This window comes from Theropithecus gelada, chromosome 16, assembly GCF_003255815.1.
Source record: "Theropithecus gelada isolate Dixy chromosome 16, Tgel_1.0, whole genome shotgun sequence".
In the NCBI taxonomy this organism is placed as follows: domain Eukaryota; kingdom Metazoa; phylum Chordata; class Mammalia; order Primates; family Cercopithecidae; genus Theropithecus; species Theropithecus gelada.
In genome coordinates this window covers 53,403,989-53,426,553 of record NC_037684.1, presented here as the reverse complement: position 1 = coordinate 53,426,553, position 22,565 = coordinate 53,403,989, and the positions used below count along the sequence as shown (strand labels likewise).

At 48.8% G+C, this 22,565-nt stretch overlaps 1 protein-coding gene across 1 annotated transcript; it reads left to right on the top strand.

The window, feature by feature from the left end:
* The first annotated feature begins 6,818 nt into the window (after positions 1-6,818).
* EIF4A3 (eukaryotic translation initiation factor 4A3) lies at positions 6,819-21,960 on the top strand. Its single transcript, XM_025361868.1, has 12 exons — positions 6,819-7,068; positions 9,566-9,638; positions 11,932-11,998; positions 12,402-12,464; positions 13,608-13,740; positions 14,004-14,084; positions 17,973-18,114; positions 18,863-19,001; positions 19,635-19,750; positions 20,645-20,752; positions 20,849-20,976; positions 21,470-21,960. The coding sequence occupies exons 1-12, from the start codon at positions 6,900-6,902 to the stop codon at positions 21,484-21,486; spliced, it is 1,236 nt and encodes a 411-aa protein (XP_025217653.1). The 5' UTR covers positions 6,819-6,899; the 3' UTR covers positions 21,487-21,960.
* The last annotated feature ends 605 nt before the right edge of the window (positions 21,961-22,565 follow it).

Below are 22,565 nucleotides of genomic sequence, written 5' to 3'. Positions count from 1 at the left end.
GTTACTGGCCAGGCACAGTGGCTCATGCCTGTAATCCCAGCACTTTGGGAGGCCGAGGCGGGTGGATCACCTGAGGTCAGGTGTTTGAGACCAGCCTGACCAACGTGGTGAAACCTCATCTCTACTAAATACAAAAAATTAGCCAGGTGTGGTAGTGCACACCTGTAATCCCAGCTACTTGGGAGGCTGAGGCAGGAGAATCACTTGAACCTGGGAAGCAGAGGTTGCAGTGAGCTGAGATTGTGCCACTGCACTCCAGCCTGGGCAACAAGAGTGAAGCTCCATCTCAAAAAAAAAAAAAAAAAAGGAAACTGTCTCATGCGTCCGTGTGAAGAGATCACCAAACAGGCTTTGTGTGAGCTGTTTACTTCACCTAGGTGCAGGCAGGCTGAGTCCAAAAAGAGAGTCAGCAAAGGGTGGTGGGATTATCATCAGTTCTTACAGGTTTTGGGATAGGTGGTGGAGTTAGGAGCAATGTTTTTGGGGTCAGGGGGTGGATCTCACAAAGTAGATTTGGAAGGGTGGGGAGAATTACAAAGAACCTTCTTAAGGGTGGGGGAGATTATAAAGAACCTTCTTAACGGTTGGGGAGAATACAAAGTACATTGATCAGTTAGGGTGGGGCAGAAAGAAATCACAATGGTGGAATGTCATCAGTTAAGGCTATTTTCACTTCTTTTGTGGATCTTCAGTTGCTTCAGGCCATTTGGATGTCTACGAGTAGGTCACTGGGGATATGATGGCTTAGCTTGGGCTCAGAGGCTGACAGAAACTGTTACCTGGGTACCTTGTGACCACTTAACTCAAGGCTTTTTGGGTTTGTGTTTTTCCAGGCCACAGTCACTTCTATTGGTTCAGAATAACCCTCCTGAAAACATTTTTACAGAGTTTGGTTTTTCTGTTAACACTGCACATGTGCTAGACTCTGCCCAGCCAGTGCAGGTCCCAGAGTCAAGACAGCAGTGAGGTGAGTCCAGGCAGCACTCAGCAAGGTGCCTTGCCCCAGCCAGTTGGGTTCAGGCAGGGCTGTGCCTAGAAAGGAACAGTGTTCACCTTTAATACCTAGGGATGGGTGGAGACTTCTGGCAGGAAGTCACTCCTAGTGGATGGCCTCTTGGATCAGATCGAGGTCACTTCTATCCAGGACATCAACTCCTGCAGTGATGAGTTACAGGAACCCAGCCCAGCCCAGCAGCACTGCCCCCAAGCCTCCTGGGCAAGATGAGCCCCCTCGCCCTTTTCTACCTGATTCCTGGAGCCAATGAAGGTAGAGGAAAAGGGACAGGTCGGGTCTGGAGGGGGGCAGACCACTGGGCTGTTCCCATTGTCACAGGGCAAACCCCCAAAGTGGGACTCAGTCTCTGAGATCACGTGGGTTCCTGGCTTCCCTCAGGAAGGAATTCAAAAGTGAGCCAACGGAATGAAGTGAAAGCAGGTTTATGAAGGAAGTAAAGGAGTAAAAGCTGACTATTCCATAGGCAGAGCAGCCCTGAGGGGTGCTGGTTGGCTTTTATGGTAATTTCTTAATCATATGCTAAAAAGGGGTGGACTGTTCATGAGTTTTCCGGGAAAGGGGTGGGCAATTCCCGGAACTGAGGGTTTCTCCCTGTTTCAGACCACACAGGGTAAGTTTCAGAGGTGGCCATGGCATGTGGAGACTGTCATGACTGCTGGGAGTGTCTTTCGGCAGCTAATGCATTATAATTAGCATATAAGGAGCAGTGAGGACAGGCGGAGGGTGCTTTCATCACCATCCTGCTTTTGGTGGGGTTCGGAGGTTTCTTTACCACATCCTGTTTTATCAGCGGTTCTTTGTGACCTGCATCTTGTGAAACAAGCCCTGCCAAATTCTTATCTCACCATCTCCCCCACAGCAACCTCCTGCGCTCCTGGCCGGCTGGGACTGCATTGTGTCCCTCCTTCCCTCTTGCCCCAGAGGTCCACACATTGAGTAAGCCATCAGCTATTTATTGAACACCTACTGAGCATTAGGGAAATAGTAGGGGTGAAACAGACATGACCCTAGCAGCCACATTTAATGGGATGGGTAGTCTCCCTCTCCAGGGTAGAAACCATGTGGGAAGAGAGATGCTGGTGACAGCGAGGATGCTAAGACCAGGCCTACGAGTCTGTCTACCTCGTGACTGGGAGCCTCTTTTCCTAGACACCATGGGGGCCAGGGACAAAGGGCAGGCACTATAGCCACTGTTTAGGGAACTCAGAGCCTGGCCTGCTTGTGCCTTTCCTTGTAGGGCACTTGAACTTATCACACTGGGCTTTAATGTCTCCATCAGTAAAAGAGACAAGATATCTCTTTGCATTCTCTACTTACGGAGATAATGAAGGTTTCCCATAGGAATGGAAACACTTATCCAGAAGTTTAAGCAGGGGACTTGTGGACAGAAAGCTAAGCTGGGCTGTCAGCTCTCATTTTTTAAGTAGATGTTATGCATAGCACAACAGAGCTACACAGAGTCGACGCTTTAACAAATCGGGTGCATGACTCACAAGACATGTTCTCAAGACACGGCTGACACGATCCTAACTGCCTACCAGTGATAAACAGAACGAGGGGCTTGGAGTCCTGTTGATGTTAGGGCATCTGCTGAGCACCACGTAGGCCATGGAAAAGTACACACCATATTTCACAGCAAAAACCTCTTCTGCTGAGAGGAGATCTTGTTGCTCTCCTACATGACAAAAATATGAGTCTCCTCCCATCTATTCACCACCTTCCCACTCTGCGTTTTCTAAAGCCTTTTTGGCAACAGGGACGGGTTTTGTGGAAGACAAATGTATTAGTCCCTTTTCATAGTGCTATAAAGAACTGCCTGAGACTGGGTAATTTATAAAGGAAAGAGGTTTGACAGTTCCACATGGCTGGGGAGGCCTCAGGAAACTTACAATCATGGCAGGAGGTGAAGGGGAAGCAAGGCACCTTCTTCACAAGGTGGCAGGCAGGGAGAAGTGCCGAGCAGAGGGGGAAGAGCCCCTTATAAAATCATAAGATCTCGAGAGAACTATCAAGACAACGCCATAGGGAACCCATCCCCGTGATTCAATTACTCCACCTGGTTTCTCCCTCCACACGTGGGGGTTATAGGGATTATGGGATTACAGTTCAAGATGAGATCTGGGTGGGGATACAAAGTCTAACCATGTCAATAACTTTTCCACAGGTGGTGGAAAAAAATTCTTCCGGAGATAGATAGGGTAGTGGTTTCGGGATGAAACTATTCCACCTCACATCGTCAGGCATTAGATTCCCATGAGGAGTGCACAACCTACATCCCTCGAATGCGCAGTTCACAATAGGGTTCACAGTCCTCTGATAATCCAATGCTGCCGCTGACAGGAGGCAGAGCTCAGCTTTGCTCCCTTGCTCGCCTCCTGCTGCACAGCCTGGTTCCTTACAGGCCACAGACAGGTGCTGATACTGGTCCGTGGCCTGGGGTTTGGAGATTCCTACTCTAAAAAGTGGATTTACCCTCATAATCCCAGGGCCCCTCAGTGTCTAAGGAAAGAGGCTTCTTGGTCACAAAGGTGGACAGATCCATTAAGCTCTGGGTCAGCAGCCCCATCTTCAGCACCTCATGTCCTGCAATGTTTGTATGTTGGGGAGGGGTCCATCTCAGCCGATTAATCTGAAAGCAGGAGACCCCATGTCTGTCTTATGCCCCATCGTTTCCCTAGAAAGCATCGTTCACCCAGAGACTGCACCAAACCTCGCCAGCTCTCATCATTTTCATAGACTCTGGGCTAAAAAGCTATTGCTCCCCAGAAAAGTTAGAGACCTTTCAGATGTGTATTCAGACATCTGGCATAAACATTTCCAGGAAAACGGTGTAAAATGTTAGATCATCTAGTCACAAAAAGGTGAAGGAAAACAAACCTAAGCAGTTTGTGGATTAGATTTTAAAACTTTGAACAAGGTGAGGCCTGGTAGCTCACATCTGTGATTCCAGCAATTTCAGAGGCGGAGGTAGGAGGATCGCTTGAGCTCCTGGGCTGGGGCTGGGGTGTAGGGTCCTCAGTAAGGCTTCTGAATAAAACTAATTCTTTAAAAGCTTAACTGTATTTCTTTAGTCAACAAGGTATTTTACATTCTTCTCCTACACTGTCATTGAAGTCTGTGTGTATTTTACAACAAAGCCCTAGAGCACCGCCTGGCAAACAGTGTGAGGCATTGAACCATCCTTTGTAGAGTGAAGAAGGTATCAGAACTTACAATAGTTAGTATTTTGGTTACATGACACCAGCAACCTTACAAGGAATGTTTCTCGGGTCAATTATCTGTCATGGATAAATTCTGGTGCCAGAATGAGATTTGCTCTTGGAGAAGGCTGCATTTACTTGTTCACCCTTGAAATACTGCAATCCACCAATTTCTTGATAAAAGGATGCTCTGGTTTTTTGTTTTTGAGATGCAGTCTCCGTCACCCAGGCTGGAGCGCAGTGGCACAATCTCGGCTCACTGCAACCTCCACCTCCGGAGTTCAGGAGATTCTCCTGCCTCGGCCTCCAGAGTAGCTGGGACTACAAGCAACCGCCACCACGGCCAGTCAAGTTTTGTTTTTTTTTTTTTAGTAGAGATGGGGTTTCACCATTTTGGCCAGGCTGGTCTCGAACTCCTAAACTCGTGATCCACCTGCCTCCGTGTCCCAAAGTGCTGGGGTTACCGGTGTGAGCCACTGGGCCTCGCCAGGATGCTCTGGTTTTAACTAAAATTAACCTTCATAAAAGGAGAGCTTTCAAGCACTCCTGGAAAGAAGCCGTGGATTAAAGATGTGCCCAGCCATGTAAGCCGGATTTGTGATCATAAGCACAGGGCCGGACTCACGCCTGTAATCCCAGCACTTTAGGAGGCCGAGGTGTGCAGATCATGAGGTCAGGAGTTCAAGACCAGCCTGACCAACATGGGGAAACTCCATCTCTACTAAAAATACAAAAATTAGCTGGGTGTAGTGGCGCGAGGCTGAGGCAGGAGAATGGCACGAACCTGGGGGGCGGAGCTTGCAGTGAGCCTAGGTCATCACACTGCACTCTAGCCTGGGTGACAGAGCAAGACTCCGTCCAAAAAAAAAAAAATGACACAGCTGGTGCTCGTGGAAATTTTTACTTTTCCCACAGTTAAAAACATGATTCTCAACAGCGTGAACTGCCCTTCAAAGATGATGGAGCTGCTTCAAAGTGCATTAGAGGAGCTGGGTATGTAGAAGCACTTCAAGTGTCAGATAAGAAAGTGGTTAGGACTGTGCGTAGCAGCGGCACCTGCGGTCCCAGGTACTCTGGAGGCTGAGGCGGGAGGATCGCCTGGGCTTGGGAGGTGGACACTGCAGTGAACGGAGATCGTGCCATAGCACTCCAGCCTGGGCGACAGAGCCAGACTCTGTCTCAAAACAAATGAATAAACTAAAAGCAGGTTAAGATGCGCAACTGGTTACCGTTCTGCTGGGCAATTAAATGATCTCGTCTGGGTTATCTTTGCTGCAGGACACGCATTATTAGCACCGTCTAGATAGCAGGCTTTCTTTTTTTTTTTTTTTTTGAGACGGAGTCTCGCTGTGTCTCCCAGGCTGGAGTGCAGTGGCGTGATCTCGGCTCACTGCAAGCTCCGCCTCCCGGGTTCACGCCATTCTCCCGCCTCACCCTCCCAAGTAGCTGGGACTACAGGCGCCCGCCACCGTGCCCGGCTAATATTTTGTATTTTTAGTAGAGACGGGGTTTCACCATGTTAGCCAGGATAGTCTCGATCTCCTGACCTCGTGATCCACCCGCCTCGGCCTCCCAAAGTGCTGGGATTACAGGCTTGAGCCACCGCGCCCGGCCATGATAGCAGGCTTTCATTAAGAGTAAATTGCAGGCTCTGAGTGTATTTTACTTTATAACAGCTGCTTGCCGGGCACAGTGGCTCATGTCTGTAATCCCAGCACCTTGGGAGGCCAAGGCGGGCGGATCACCTGAGGCTCAGGAGTTCAAGACCAGCTGGGACAACCCTAACCCCCACCCCTCCCCCAACACCATCTCTACAAAAAATTTTTAAAAATTAGCCGGACATGGTGGCGCGCGCTTGAGGTCCCGGCTACTCCAGAGGCGGAGGCTACAGTGAGCCCTGATCCCACCGCTGCACTCCAGCCTGGGCGACAAAGAGAGACCCTGTCTCCAGCTGACCAGGCAAACGGCGAAAACACACACAGGCGCGTCCCCAAAGACAGACACCGGCGTTAGAGGCCCTGGCCCTCCCCAGCGCAGACCCGCCCGAGCCCAGCGCCGCGCCGGGGCCCACCACCGGGGGCCGTGAGGGTTTCCACCCGAATCTCCCCGGCGAGCTGGGCGCCCCCACTACGGGTCCGCGACGCAGTCCACCCACTGCGGGCCCGAGAGAGGACCCGTGTTCGTCCTCTTCATTCGAGGCGGGGCTGTGTGGCGACGCCACCCGGACTGGAGGCCCCTGGCGGCCCCCAGCCTGTTGTCAGGGGATTCAGGGCCGCACGCCGCTCAAAGAGCCTTAGCGTAACACCCTCCGGCAACCGCCACAAAACGCCACCAACTCTGGAAATCCACCCGCTTCCGTACCTTTTATAAGGAACCGGGTGCCCCGCCCTCAATGAGATCCCGCGAGAACTGCATATGGCGCGAGAGCAGAAACACCTTACTTTTTCCTGCGGCAAACGCGCAGTTCCCTTTCAAGTGACGAAGAGTGCCCCGCCCCAGAGGCGGGGCCGCCTCGCGCGCACATACGCACGCACATACGCACGCACATACGCACGCACATACGCACATACGCACGTCTTACGCTTTCTCACGCTAAGGCGTCAGTTCTCGGCCCCGGCAGCGAGAGGAGTTGGGAGGTGGTTTACGCTGCGGCGCGCGCTGTGCTCTTCCGCGGACTCTAAATCATGGCGACCACGGCCACGATGGCGACCTCGGGCTCGGCGCGAAAGCGTCTGCTCAAAGAGGAAGACATGACCAAAGTGGAATTCGAGACCAGCGAGGAGGTGGATGTGACCCCCACGTTCGACACCATGGGCCTGCGGGAGGACTTACTGCGGGGCATCTACGCTTACGGTGAGTGGGCGCGGGCCGCGGGGGCCAGCCGGCGGCGAGCCGGGGGCTGAGGGCCCGACTGGTGACTCCCGGGCCGGCCCTGCGCTCCGGAGGTCGTGGTCAGGGTCGAGGCTCGGGGGCCAGTGACGTGCGACCTCCACCCCCACCCCTGCCCTCACGCCTGGCTGTGTCGGCGCGTTCGCTGTGTGTCCCCTGTGCAGAGCTCGGCGCTGGGTCCGTCGGGGGCTACAGCCGCTTCGAGGCACCTCGGAGTCGTTCATTCAGCAGATAACTGTTTTGTACCTACTAACTTTTCTAGTTACTGGGGTTTTGGCGGTAAACCAGATGGGTTTGCGCCTTTACGGGTTTTGAATTTCCTTTGGGGGGACAGCATGCGGTCAGATTGCCCCGACAGTGGTTGTTGCTGGGAAGAACCCGAAGCTAGGTAATTGAATAGAGTGGGCCTGGGAAGGAGGAGATAATTAGTAAAGCAGAGAGGTAAGGGGGTTCGCAGGAAGGGGTGCCATTTGAGCAGAGGTATGGATGAAGGAGACTTTTAGGAGAGGAGGGAAGAGCAGTTGGGGCAGAAGGAACAGCTGGTGCCAGGGCCTTGCAGCCCTTAGCCAGCTGCATTTCAGGAACTGAAAGAAGTCCCCTGTGGTGGGATTTTGGAGAGCTAGTCAGGGGCCAGATCTAGCAAAGACGTGTAGGGGTGACGAATAATTTGAATTTCATTTGGAAATCTAGTGGGAAGCCACTGGAATGTAGTAAGTAGCTGTGTGACACGATCACATTTACAGCTTTAAAGATTCTTCTGGGTGTCTGTGAATTTCAGGTGAGGCGAGGCAGGGCAGGAGAGGAAACACAAGAGTTGGGAAGCTTTTGCTCCAGTTCAGGGAAGAGAGGATTGTGCTGCCTTGGAGATGGAGTGCCAGGGAACTGACAGCATTGGCTGATGGATTGACTGTGAGTGACAGAAGGAGGAGGGTTAGTGTTTTGAGTAACCGGTGGTTGATACTGCAGACATTTGGCTAGGTAGGCAGCACTCCAGAGAGTCAGAATCAGGAGCTGTCTCTTGGTATGTTTGAAAGATCTGTGGGAGTTGAGAGAGAGCCTGGAGAAGAGGTTGGGTTGGGCACATAGGTGGGAATGGCCAGCATCTGCGGTAAATGGCCTGTGTTTAATGCTTGGGACAGGGACATTTTTTATCCTGTAGTTCTCTTTTCTTTCTTTCTGACAGTCCTGCTCTGTCACCAAGGCTGGACTGTAGTGGCATGATCTCGGCTCACTGCAACTTCTGCCTCTGGGGCTCAAGTGATTCCTTTGCCTCAGCCTCCCAAGTAACCGATCACCATGCCCTACTAGTTTTTGTATTTTTAGTAGGGATGAGATTTTGCCATCTTGCCCAGGCTGGTCTTGAACTCCTGACCTCGGTGATCTGCCAGCCTCAGCCTCCCAAAGTGATGGGATTACAGGTGTGAGCCACCCCACCTGGTCTTATCCTGTAATTCTTGATGCCACAACAGTTTGAACAAAGTGAGGCGAAGGTGCTGAGGATGGGTGGTGAGAAAGCATCTCAGCCAGCCTTCCAGCAAGGCTGACAGCCCCACCTGGTTTCCTGGCACTCAGGCGGTCCCTGCCCTAAGACACTGTTGTTAGTTTCCCATCCATGTGCTTGCTCTTCGTGAAGAGTTTAAATCATCTGCTATATTTGCTTTTGTGTTAAGATGGGAAATTGTGCTACATTTTCTTTTGTTTCTCATTTTTCGCTATGCCCCAGAACTGAACAGAGCTACATTTAAGAGACTACCAAAAAATAACTGAAATAGAGTTTTGTACATAAAGTTTTATTTACTTACTTGAAAAACACATGGTTCTTCTTCAAAATAGCCTCCCCCTTTGGTGTAGTAGTTGCTTTGCAGGAGAGATGGTATGGTAGTTAGCTGCATCCAGACAGGAGAACAGCATAGGACACCCCACAGTGTGACCCAGGCAGGTTAAATAGAGTTGTAGACCTGTCAGCAACACACAGACTTAATGCTAGCTAGCAGGAGAGAAGAATGGCTACAGTGACTTTCCTGTTTTTTTTGTTTTTGTTTTTAATTTAAAAAGTAGTATAGGTTGTTTGTAATCCAGTCAAACCTAAGGAAGTAATTAGAGTAAAAAGTTAGCTGCTTTTCACCCCTCTACTGCAGTAACTGCCAGGAACATTTTGGCACTTATACTTCCAGATGCTGCACACCCAGAAGATTATCATTATTATTTTTCTGTATTCTACAATTTGGTGGTTTTTTTAAAATAGAGATTTGTCTTTACAAATAATATCTCATGTTAGTTTAGAAATCCACTTAGTCCGATTCATTGAGCCCCTGGGTTTTGAGAGCTTGCTATGTTGAACACTGGGTTAGGCGGGAGGACAGGTTCAAAAGGCAAACCATGTCTGCCCCTGAGGAGCTCACAGTACAGGGTTTCTGTGCTGTCATTGTAGCGAGAGCTATTTTTTTGTTTTTATTTGCAGGTTTTGAAAAACCATCAGCAATCCAGCAACGAGCAATCAAGCAGATCATCAAAGGGAGAGATGTCATCGCGCAGTAAGTTGTCCTGGGGTGCGGCGCGGGGCTGGATGCAAATTTGGGCAGCGCAGTGCAGTTAGATGCTCTGGGATGACTGTTTCCCTCAGCTTCTACACACTCAGTACCAACATGTGCCCTGACTTTAGCCACAGGGTTTAATAATTTTTAAATTTCTGTTCTCTACTATAGAAAGCTTTCATTTTCTTTTTGAGATGGAGTCTCGCTCTGTCGCCCAGGCTGGAGCGCAGTGGCACCATCTCGGCTCACTGCAACCTTTGCCTCTCGGTTTCAAGCGATTCTCCTGCCTCACCCTCCCAAGTAGCTGGGATTACAGGCGCCCACCACCATGCCCGGCTACTTTTCGTATTTTTAGTAGAGATGGGGTTTCACCATGTTGGTCAGGCCAGTCTCAAACTCCCGACCTCAGGTGATCCACCCTCCTTGGCCTCCTAAAGTGCTGGGATTACAGGCGTGAGTTACTGTGCCCAGCCAAGGCTTTCATTTTCTTAGCCAGCTTTGCTTAGTGGTTTGCTGGCAGGTGGAGTTGTATATAACACAATTTTGGAAAAACAGACTGCTTTTCCTCTGCTCTCACACCACCACCACAGTCATCAGCACAGAAGACGACTTGTGGGGGTTTTCCAGCTGGGTGTCCTCCAGTTCAGCTCATACCATCTGCCTGGAGACAGGCCATATCCCACAGGTTGAGGGCTCAGTCCCCTCAACTACCCTCTTTTCAGGCATCAGTTATAAGTTTGGATGTCTAGAACTTCTGACCAAGCAGCTTCGAGTTGGGGTTCCCATGATCCCCTCTTTAGGTTGGATTAATTTGCTGGAACAGCAGCTCAAAGAACTCAGGGAAACACATTTAGTGGTTTATTATAAAGGGTGCTACAAAGGATACAGATATGGGGGCGGGGGTGCAGCCTCCCAGAACCTCCTTGTGTTCCACTGTCTGTGTTCAGCCATCCAGAAGCTCTTCGAACTTGGTCCTCTTGGGTTTCTATGGAAAATTCCATGAGGTCAGCATTCTTTCCCCCGCCCAGGGAATAGGGCAGGAACTTTTCTAGGATAATACCATAATGCTTTTTAAAAAAATTTTTTTTAATTTAAATTTTTTACTTTTTTTGAGACAGGGTCTTACTCTGTCTCCCAGGCTGGAGTGCAGTTGTGTGATTACAGCTCACAGCAGCCTCAACCTCCCAGACTCAAGTGATTCTCCTACCTCGGCCTCCCAGGTAGCTGGGACTAGAGGCACACATCATCATTTACGTTTTTTATTTTCTGTAGAGACAGGGTTTCCTTGTGTTGCCCAGGCTGCTCTCAAACTCCTGGCAGTCTCCCTGCGTTGGCTTCCCAAAGCCTTGGGATTACAGGCGTGAGCCACTGTGCCCGGCCTAAACATTTTTTGTGTTAAGATATGGGGCCTCACTTTGTCACCGGGGGGGAATGCAGTGGTGCGGTCATAGCTCACTGCAGCCTCTAACTCCAAGGATTAAGGAATCGTCCCACCTCAACCTCCCAAGTAGCTGGGACTGCCTGAATGTGCTGCCATTCCTGGTTGGTTTTTTGTTTTGTTTAGAAATGGGGTCTCTTCCTGTATTGCCCAGGCTGGTCTCGAATTCCTGGCTTCAACCAGTCCTGCCTCTGCGTCCCAGAGTGTTGGGAATACAGGCCTGAGCCACCATGCCGTGAAATGAGGGTCTTTATGACTTAAAATCTGAAAGGCAGGAAAGATTAGAGCCCCGCTGTGGAGCAGGCGAAAGGAGAGCAGAAGGTCAGAGAGATTGTTTCCTGAGGCCTAAGAAACCCATCAATTTAGTAAGACTGTAACAAGGGCTATGGGAACTGTGAGCTAGGAACTATGAATGAAAACCTGTATATAGCCTTATCTCCTAGCACCACAAATCCTCTTTTAATAGCTTTATTCCTTGTTTGCCTAATTTCAAAAAACTCATTTACACAAAAATTTCTTTGGAGGAGAGAGTTAGTCCAAAATCCTAGAAGGAAAAGAGTTGTATTTAGATAAAGGGGAGTCCTCCTTTTTCTGACACCTATGAAACACCTCTTGAAGTGACAGAGTCTGTGGCTCCATTGCCCCCCATGCAGAAGCCATATCTACTCTCCTCATGGACACTTAACAAGCTGTGACACTGGGCCCGAGTCCCGCCTCCTTGCAGTTAAGATGTTATTGGGTACGGGGGCTTCTTGGAATAAGGTACATAAGTGCCTCTGGAGCCCAGGCCTTGGAGTGCAGCTGGGACGTGGCCTGTCCTCCCTCTAATCCCACTGCTCTTGTTTCCTTCAATAGGTCTCAGTCCGGCACAGGCAAAACAGCCACCTTCAGTATCTCAGTCCTCCAGTGTTTGGATATTCAGGTAATTTGTCATTCTTAAAACAGACTGTTCTGTAATTTTAGGAAATACCTGCTTTTTCTTCTGTAACTACAGTGTTCAAAAAGTACAATTAAAAATTTTCTAGTATGTATTGACTCAGCAAATTTTTACAGAGTCTTAGTTGTACACTAATATTTGCACTAATATTCTGTCATGATTCTTTATTTAACTAGAGGAAGTTCTTGTCTGCAAACGAGGATCCTGACACATTAAGTTATTGCTGGATTTGCAATTTAAATGACATTAAGATTTGCTAACCTCTGTAAGAGATGAGAAGTATGATTAATATGAGATACTATTTCTCATATAGATCTCAGTGTGAATTACTACAGTCCACCTTGATAATACTGAGAATTGTCTATTTTCTGATAAATTATTTCACCAGGTTCGTGAAACTCAAGCTTTGATCTTGGCTCCCACGAGAGAGTTAGCTGTGCAGATTCAGAAGGTGAGATGGCTAAAGATAGCGGTGTCCGATTTGCAAGTACTGCTTTTGTGATTTAGTTGTGAAACACTTGACTTATTTATTTAATCCAATCCTGTTTTCTGATACCTCAAAATTTTCTTCCTGATTAACATTTTGCCATGAATCATTATATAAATTGCTGGTTTGTATTAAGTCATTTTTGGTGTGGCTTGTGTGCTCTCAGTAGTTTTTTACAGCCTTAGGAATGTAGATTTTTCAGCAAAAAATTTTAATAAAAATAAATTAGGCCAAGGTGGGTGGATCACCTGAGGTCAGGAGTTTGAGACCAGCCTGGTCAACATGGTAAAACCCTGTCTCTACTAAAAATATAAAAAATTAGCTGGGCATGGTGGCAGGTGCCTATAATCCCAGCTACTCGGGAGGCTGAGCAGGAGAATCACTTGAACCCGGGAGGCAGAGGTTGCAGTGAGCTGAGATTGCGCCACTGTACTCCAGCCTGGCAACAAGAGTGAAACTCCGTCTCAAAAAAATAAATTGTACCCATTTTATACTTACATAATATAAAGATGTATATTTAAAAAGATGTATATTAAGATGTTAATGTTGGTTTCTTTGGTGGATGGGATTATGAATTTTATATGTTGTTTTCTGTTAATGGTATAATTTTTGTAATAAGAAACCAGCAGGCCGGGCGCGGTGGCTCATGCCTGTAATCCCAGCACTTTGGGAGGCTGAGGCAGGCGGATCACGAGATCAGGAGATCGAGACCATCCTGGCTAACACTGTGAAACCCCATCTCTACTAAAAATACAAAAACAAAATTAGCCAGGTGTGCTGGTGGGCGCCTGTAGTCCCAGCTACTAGGGAGGCTGAGGTGGGAGAATGGTGTGAACCTGGGAGGCGGAGCTTGCAGTGAGCCGAGATCACACCACTGCACTCCAGCTTGGACGACAGAGCAAGACTCCATCTCAAAAAAAAAAGAAAGAAACCAGCAAAATTAACTTGATTTTGTCAGAGAAAAGAGCAGGCGAATTTTGCGTTTTCAAGATAATAATGGCATAAATAATAATTGGTGATCATCTTGGAGTAGAAACCATCTTTCTTTTTGGAAACCATGGATGTTTCCCTCTCCCACCCTGGACGTGAACCTGTGCTTTGATTTAGGGGCTGCTCGCTCTCGGCGACTACATGAATGTCCAGTGCCATGCCTGCATTGGAGGCACTAATGTTGGGGAGGACATCAGGAAGCTGGATTATGGACAGCATGTTGTCGCGGGCACTCCAGGGCGTGTTTTTGGTAAGCACTTTTGTCACTAAAAATGGTACTGCCAGTAGTATTTGTAAGACGCACTTAAACGGTACAGGACAGCTTTCAGTTTGGTGGGCTGCATGGTAGACTTCTGCACCTGGATCACTTGCGGGAGGTAGAGGGAAGGTCTCTGGAACACTGAGACCAGCTGGAATGATGAGCTCTTTCCTGGGAGCCTCAGGTGTGATTATTTCAAAATCTCATGTTATAGATATGATTTGTCGTAATTATTTCAAAATCTCATGTCATAGATATGATTCGTCGCAGAAGCTTAAGGACACGTGCTATCAAAATGTTGGTTTTGGATGAAGCTGATGAAATGTTGAATAAAGGTATGAGTAACAAGAATTACTTTTCTACTGACGTAATTCTTAGTTCTTAAATTTTCACAGTGTAAAACTGAAACAGATAGCCAATGAATGTTCTGAATGTGAGTAGTGTTTTCATTGTGGAAAAATAGTTGTGCCTTGGTGGCAATTATGAACAGAAATTCCTACTTTGATTTTATTTATTCATTTTTTGAGGCAGGGTCTTGCTCTGTTGCCCAGGCTGGAGTGAGCACAGTGGCATGATCATGGCTCACTATAGCTTTCGCCTCCTGGGCTCAAGCAGTCCTCCTGCCTCAGCCTTCTGGGTAGTTGTGGCTAAAGATGTGTGCACACATCTTCAGGGAAGTGGCTCACCATGGCTTGAACTGGATGGGGCAGGAGGGAAGTGCAAGAGATGAACCCTGAGCTGCATATCCAGGGCTGCAGTGAGAAGGCCTGTTTGACCCACAGTTTTATGCAGCGGCATTGATCCAGGTGAGGTGGTAGCCTCACCCACGTGGCAGTGGGGATCCAAAGCAGGGGTCGGATTGAAGGAAGGGAAGGTCTGAGGGAAGGTTGAGGGCTGGTGGCTGGCCCCTCTGCCACCCCCACCAACCCCTAGGCAGCCTTCCTAACTCAGGAGGGTCCCAGGTGTGTCACTAGGCTGGCACACAGGTGGTAAGGCAGATGGCAGGTGAGGGCGGATCTGGGAGTCAGGTGGCATAGTTACTTCAGACTTGACATGTCTTAGCTTTTAGGTGCGTTGGTACACCCTTAGTCTGTCACATGCTTGGAAGGGTCTGGCCTCGGCTGCGTGTCGACAGCCCCCTGGGTAGAGCCAGGCAGTGGGGTCCATGAACCCCGGGAACATGTGGGCCAAGTGGAAGAGCAGACAGCTGGGAGACTGGGGCGGGGGGACCTAGGAAGCACAGAGTATGTCTCATGAAGAGGTGGGACAGAGCCCAGGGAGGACACAGGGTCAGCAGCCACCAGGGGCCTGGCAGGGGTGGGTGGGCGGGTCAGCACTGGAAGGGGGTCCTAGAGCCTCCTAGGGATCCTCTGAGACAGTTTCTGTTGAGTGCTCAGAGCCAACTCCAGGCTCCTCCGTGGAGGCCTGATGTGGTGATGGGAGGACGGAGAAGGAGCGTGTGGTGTTGTTGACAGAAGGCTTGGCCGAGGGGAACCAGAGAGAAAGGACACTTGAGGGTGGAGGAGCTTTTATCAAAGGTGGAAGAAACGTGGACATAACTCATAGGCCCATTCAAGACAGACAAACTCATGGGCGAAGGTCAAGGCCATCTGTCAGGATGTCCATTGTCAGAGAGCCTAGAGTCAGGAGCGCGCGGCCCACTGGGGCAGTGGCTGCCCAGAGCGGCTGTGGAGTAGCAGAGTGCAGGTGCCGGTGACTTCGTCATCGAGGCCTTTAATCCTGGGCTCGGGGCTAAAGACCCAGAAGTAAACCCAGGCAGAGCTGTGAGACTGCAAGCTGAGTGGCTAGAGAAACGAGTTCAGAGGAGCAAGGAGGGAAGGGGGCGCCGCTCCGGGAAGGACATGGCCCACGGGGGTTATGGAGCAGTGGAGGGCAACACCAGCAGGGCCCGGACTTCCTACAAATGCCTTTCATGTTCTTTTGTAATATATGCAAATACATGTTTATTGAGGATACATAGTTATTAAAAATGAGTAAAAATCACAAAATAAGGCTGAGCTTGGTGGCTCACACTTATAATCCAGACACCTTGGGAAGCCAAGACGGGAGTACCATTGAGACCAGGTGTTCAGGACCAGTCTGGGCAACAGAGAGAGACGTACTCTCTACTAAAAAATTAAAAATTAAAAATTAGCAGAGTGTGGTGGCATGGGCCAGTCCCAGGTACTTGGGTGGCTGAGGCGGGAGGATCACTTCAGCCCAGGAGTTGGAGGCCACCGTGAGCGGTGATTGTGCCATCCTGGGTGACAGAACAAGCCTATCTTAAAAAATATTGCAAAATACGTGCATGGTATTATGATACATATACATATATACACCATGCATCTGTGCAGCAGCTCCGGGTAGGGAGTCTCAGAGTTCACTGGAGGGCCCTGCACTCCTGTCTCCTGCTTGGTGGGCAGGAAAAGCCCCATTCCCCGGTCACTCACAGACGTCATCTCCTGTGTTGAGGATTGTGTTGGTGTGAGAGCAGAGGAAAAACCTAGTTTGGGGGTTTTTCCTAAAACAATATGTTTCCAGACTTTCTGTACATAACTGTAGTTAATAGATGTGGAATCACGTGTATTCGGTTTGATAATCTGCTTTTTAAAAAATGCATCTGTCCATGATAAGTATTTTGTGGCCTCTTTAATGGCAATAAGGTATTCTGTTGGAGGGATGTTCCATAATATATTTCTTGGTTGTGTAGGCTATTTTCATTCTTTAAGATAAATTGGAGGGTGGGCACAGTGGCTCACACCTGTAATCCCAGCACTTTGGGAGGCCGAGGTGGGAGGATCACCTGAGGTCAGGAGTTCAAGACCAGCCTGGGCAACATGACAAAATTCCGTCTCTATTAAAAATACAAAAATAAGCCAGGTGTGTGTGGTGGTGGGTAGTCATGTGTGCCCATAATCCCAGCTACCCGGAAGACTGAGCCAGAATTGCTGGAACCCGGGAGTGGAGGTGCAGTGAGCCAAGATCGCCCCACTGCACTGCAGCCTGGGCAATAGAGCAAGACTCTATCAAAAAAAAAAAAACACACATGCACACAAAGATAAATTGGTAGGATTCGGATATACACTTTCTTGGATTTTCATAGGTGTTCTGAAGTGAGGACCTCTAGGTGATAGCAATTCTTCTCTTAGAATAGTGATTGGGAAATGCATGGTGATGTGTCACCTCGAATTCACTGTGAGGGTCTGTGGCAGGCCCCCCAGGGTCTTCATAAGGGTATCAGGTGGGTGGTGAGGAAGTGCTTTGTTCTCAGCACTCACCAGCGGCACCCATGGGCATCCTCTCAGGCACGTCTCGGGCCTCTGGTTCCAGCAGTTCTTTGGGGGGCCTGTGCTCTGAGCACCTCACATCCCTCCCCTCCTCCTTCTGGGGCCCTTTATTGGACCCCCTGCTCCTCGTTGAGGTTAAAGGTTCGGTGACCACACTCAGTTTCTCTGGTGGCTGAGGAAGCCCTGGGTTGTGGGTGGCTCTTTGTGCTTGTGGCACTTAGGGCAGAGGTCCTCACAGTGAGGGGCACAGGCCGGGAGCATCCTTGTCACCTGGGGACTTGTAGAAATGCAGATTCTCTGGCCGCATATGATTTATGGAGTCAGAGCCTCCAGTTCATTAACTGGCCCTGTGGTGAGGAGGCTGGGCCCCTGCCTGCTCCTGGCTCCCTTCTCCTTTGCCCAGCTCTGCCCAGGCCTGGCGGAGGGTACATGTGTGCTGGCTCCCGTGTTGATTCCGCCTGTGCCATGTTAAATAATGTGAATAAGTGGGCAGCATTTTTCACTGGGAGATTTTCTGTAACAAGATGTCTGGGTTCTCTTTAAAATGTGGCAGGTCTGGGCACAGTGGATGCCAATCTCACAGGACAGTAGCAGGTGGAAGTGAGTCGGGACTGCGCCGCAGGCATCTGAGATTGTGGGTGACTCAGGCCAGCCTCTCTATTGCTTTTTATTTGGCGTCTAGGACTCTCGGGGTGGGTTTCTTGATCCCTAGAGCACTTCAGATTGAAGAAGCACCAGAGGAAAACCAGATTCCCTCAACCAGATAACACTCGGTGGGGGCGGGAAGTAGGGACGGAGAGAACGCGTGGATGTGGCCTGGTTCTGTAAAAGTGAGATCCTGTCAACCGTACCTTATCCCCACTCTGCCTCTCACCCAGTGGGAACGCTGGGCGTGCCGCCCTAAGCATCCCTCACCTGTCTTGCGCCCTGTCCCAGGTTTCAAAGAGCAGATCTATGACGTGTACAGGTACCTGCCTCCAGCCACACAGGTGGTGCTCATCAGTGCCACGCTGCCACACGAGATTCTGGAGATGACCAACAAGTTCATGACCGACCCAATCCGCATCTTGGTGAAACGGTAGGAGCCCCTCTAGTTGAGTTTACTAAAACACTGGGCCCCATTTATAAAGGATTTTATGTCGTAATTTCAAAAACTTTTTATAGCCAGGGTGTTGCTGTGTTGCTGAAGCTGGTGTCAGAATCTGGGCCTCAGGCTATCCTGCCTGAGTGTAAAGGAATTTAAAGCATGCAAATTCTTTTAAAATTCCTGTTTTGAAAAACCGAATAGGCTGGGCAACATAGGGAGACCCTATCTCTACAAATAATAAAAGATTAGCCAGGTAGGGCGGCACATGCCTATAGTCCCAGCTACTCAGGAGGCTGAGGTGGGAGGATTGCTTGAGGCCAGGAGGCTGAGGCTGCAGTGAGCTGTGATCGTGCCACTGCACTTCAGCCATGGCAACAGAGCAAGACCCTGTCTCAAACAAACAAAACAAAACAAAACAAACCCATCTTTTATAATACTCATTGTGGTTTGAACCAATAATTCTAAATTTAAAAATTAGATGACTGTATTTACTTACCAGTGTTTTGTTTAGAATCATATTCCACATGGTGCACATTGTGAAATGTTCAGTAGGATACAGAATAGAGACCTGTGTGACGGAAGTGCTGACGGGATGGAGGATAGGGCTGGGGCGCTGGGTCTGCACCAGATACCACGGTGTGACCTTCTCCACCGGGGTCTCCCTGCATCCTGGCTTGGCCCGCCCTCAAGTCCTAGCTGGAAGAATGAGGATGTAACAGGATTTGTCTTTGTCCTTCAGTGATGAATTGACTCTGGAAGGCATCAAGCAATTTTTTGTGGCAGTGGAGAGGGAAGAGTGGAAATTTGACACTCTGTGTGACCTCTACGACACACTGACCATCACTCAGGCGGTCATCTTCTGCAACACCAAAAGAAAGGTAAGAGGCACTGCACGGCCTCCATGTGCTTGAAGGGGAATTGCAGATTGAGTCTCTGAATGACTTAAATCAAGATTTTTCAGTAAAGGGCCAGTTTGTCCATATTTTAAGCTTTCGGGGTATGTGGTCTCTTGCAAAAGCAGCTGTAGACAATATGCAAATGGTCAGATATGGCTGTGACCATTAAAACTTTATTTACAGAATAGCGATGCCAGCCACCCTGAAAGATTCAGATTTCGTTGAAGGTGGAACCCAGGCCTGAGTAGTTTTAGATCCCCAGGTGATGATACTGCGGAGGCAGACCTGAGAACTGTCGGCCACTTTCCTGAGAAAGGAAAGGAATTGGGCTACATTCTGACAAGATTGGAATTCAAATTTCAAATGAGAATGAGCACACCTGGCCCCCTCCCCCGTAGAGTCATTATGTGGAGAAAATGAAGAGGGGTTTGTGAGTGCACCCCAACATTTTCTGGGAAAAAGTTTGTGCATCCAGTTAGGATGATTCTGAGTTTTAAGAGCAGTTACTTTGTGAATATTGATACTGGTTCTGCAAATGATGGGGGTAAAATCCTGAATACACATCTCTGGTGTGGTGTACGAACTTGCAGTAGCATCTGCTGATTGGATTTGTAGGTGGACTGGCTGACAGAAAAAATGAGAGAAGCCAACTTCACTGTGTCCTCAATGCACGGAGACATGCCCCAGAAAGAGCGGGAGTCCATCATGAAGGAGTTCCGGTCAGGCGCCAGGTGGGTCCGCTGTGCTGTGGCTCTGCCGGTCAGGGTTTGCTAGACTGTGTGCTAAGCACTTCATATGCACTGCCTGAGGCAGGCCCCAGAGCTGGGGAGATGAGGAGCTCCTGCTCTGAAAGCTGAGGCCCTGGGTGAGCAGAAAACCTTCCAGTTAATGAGACGTTCGCTGTGCTCCTGTAATACTTCGGTTGAGGTGATAACGAGCCTTAACTAGCCAGGTTGGCACTTTGGTTACAAGTGTGTGTCTTCTTTTCCAGTAAGTACGGGTTTTCTGTTCATCGTTTCAATTAGTTTAATTCCACAGTGGTCAGGTATCTTCTCACTGCAACCTCTGCCTTCTGGTTTCAAGTGATTCCCGTGCCTCAGCCTTCTGAGTAGCTGGAACGGGGTTTTTTTTTTTTTACCTTTTTTTTTTTTTTGCATTTTTAGTAGAGACGGGGTTTCACCTTGTTGGCCAGGCTGGTCACGAACTCCTGACCTCAGGTGATCCGTCCACCTCAGCCTCCGGCAGTGCTGGGATTACAGGTATGAGCTGCCACTCCCAGCCAAAGTTACTGTTCTTAATTTGTTGCTAGGCAAAAGTAAAATATTTTTCCCAATTATTGGTTTAGGACCGACGAAACAAGTTAAAGGTAGTATAGTAAAAGATGTCTGTTTTTTTAATCTGATGGAGCACATGACCGAAGTAACTAAATCCAGCAACAGCCCCTCTGCACAGGGATTTCTGGTGCTGTCCCTGAGGCTTCATGTTTGCAGACAGACTGGTGTGAGGGGGGAATCTCATCTTTTGAACTTGTAGCCAGGATTCCTCAAAATTAGCAATGGAAGCAAGTCCAGTCTTACACTTGCATGAGTAATTTAATCGCCTCAAACACACTTTCTGTTTTGCAGCCGAGTGCTTATTTCTACAGACGTCTGGGCCAGGGGGTTGGATGTCCCTCAGGTGTCCCTCATCATCAACTATGATCTCCCCAATAACAGAGAATTGTACATACACAGGTAGGATGCAAGCTCTCATTGACTTCACTTCTGTGACACATTTACTAAATCTTGATTGCTGTAGATACTGACTGTGATATTGTTTTATTCCTGAAGAATCGGGAGATCAGGTCGATACGGCCGGAAGGGGGTCGCCATTAACTTTGTGAAGAACGATGACATCCGCATCCTCAGAGATATCGAGCAGTACTATTCCACTCAGATTGATGAGATGCCTATGAACGGTAGGAAATCGTCCAGCTCTACTGGAATTGTAGAGAGAACTTCCCTATTCTTAGTTTGGGGCGCTTGAGTTTGTTTTTTTGTTGTTGTGGGTTTTTTTTTGAGACGAAGTTTTGCTCTGTCAGCCAGGCTGGAGTACAGTGGCGTGATTTCGGCTCACTGCAACCTCTGCCTCCTGGGTTCAAGCAATTCTCCTGCCTCAGCCTGAGTAGCTGGGATTACAGATGCGTGCACCATAGCCAGCTAATTTTTGTATTTTTAGTAGAGACGGGGTTTCACCATGTTGGCCAGGCTGGTCTTGAACTCCTAGCCTCAAATGATCTGTCCACCTTGGCCTCCCAAAGTGCTGGGATTACAGGCGTGAGCCACTGTGCCTGGCCTGTTTTTTGTTTTGAGAAGTCTTTTGTGAGATTTTAGTTAAATTTACATTACAAATTTTCTTTTTTTTTTTTTTTTTTGTATTGTTCCTTAATCTGTTTCTTTCTTCACTTTCAGTTGCTGATCTGATCTGAAGCAGATCGAGGGGATGAGTGAAGACTGTTCACCTGTTCTGTGCTCCTGTTTGGAAGTATTTAGGTCCAGCTTCTATTTAATGGGGTTTATATGGACTCTCTTCTCATAAACGGCCTCCTGTCTCCCTCCGAAGAGGATGTGGGGATTCTGCTCTTTTCTTATTTACATGTAAATAATACATTGTTCTAAGTCTTTTTCATTAAAAATTTAAAACTTTTCCCATAAACTCTATATTTCTAAGATGCCACCAGCTTCTCTAGTAACTTACTGTGTAGTCTTGGGTCATTTCACTCACTTTTCTAATTTTTCTTTTTTTCTTGAGGAGTCTCCTTTTTTTTGAGAAGGAGTCTCCCTCTGTCGCCCAGGCTGGAGTGCAGTGGCGCGATCTCAGCTCACTGCAAGCTCCGCCTCCCGGGTTTTTACGCCATTCTCCTGCCTCAGCCTCCCGAGTAGCCGGGACTACAGGCGCCTGCCACCTCGCCCGGCTAGTTTTTCGTATTTTTTAGTAGAGACGGGGTTTCACCGTGTTAGCCAGGATGGTCTCGAACTCCTGACCTCGTGATCCGCCCGTCTCGGCCTCCCAAAGTGCTGGGATTACAGGCTTGAGCCACCGCGCCCGGCCTCTAATTTTTCTTTTTTTCTTGAGTCTCCTTTTTTTTGAGAAGGAGTCTCCCTCTGTCGCCCAGGCTGGAGTGCAGTGGCGCGATCTCAGCTCACTGCAAGCTCCGCCTCCCGGGTTCACATCATTCTCCTGTCTCAGCCTCCCAAGTAGCTGGGACTACAGGAGCCCGCCACCGCGCCCTCCACCACGCCCGGCTAATTTTTTTGTATTTTCAGTAGAGACGGGGTTTCACCGTGTTAGCTGGATGGTCTCAATCTCCTGACCTCGTGATGCAGCCGCCTTGGCCTCCCAAATGCTGAGATTACAGGCATGAGCCACCGCACCCGGCCCATCTCACTCACTTTTCTTTTTTTTTTTTTTTTTTTTTTTTTTTTTTTTTTAGGATTTTTCCTTTTTCCCCAGGGGCCCCAATGTTCCCCCATATTTCCCTTTGCAGATTTTTTTTTTTTTTTTTTT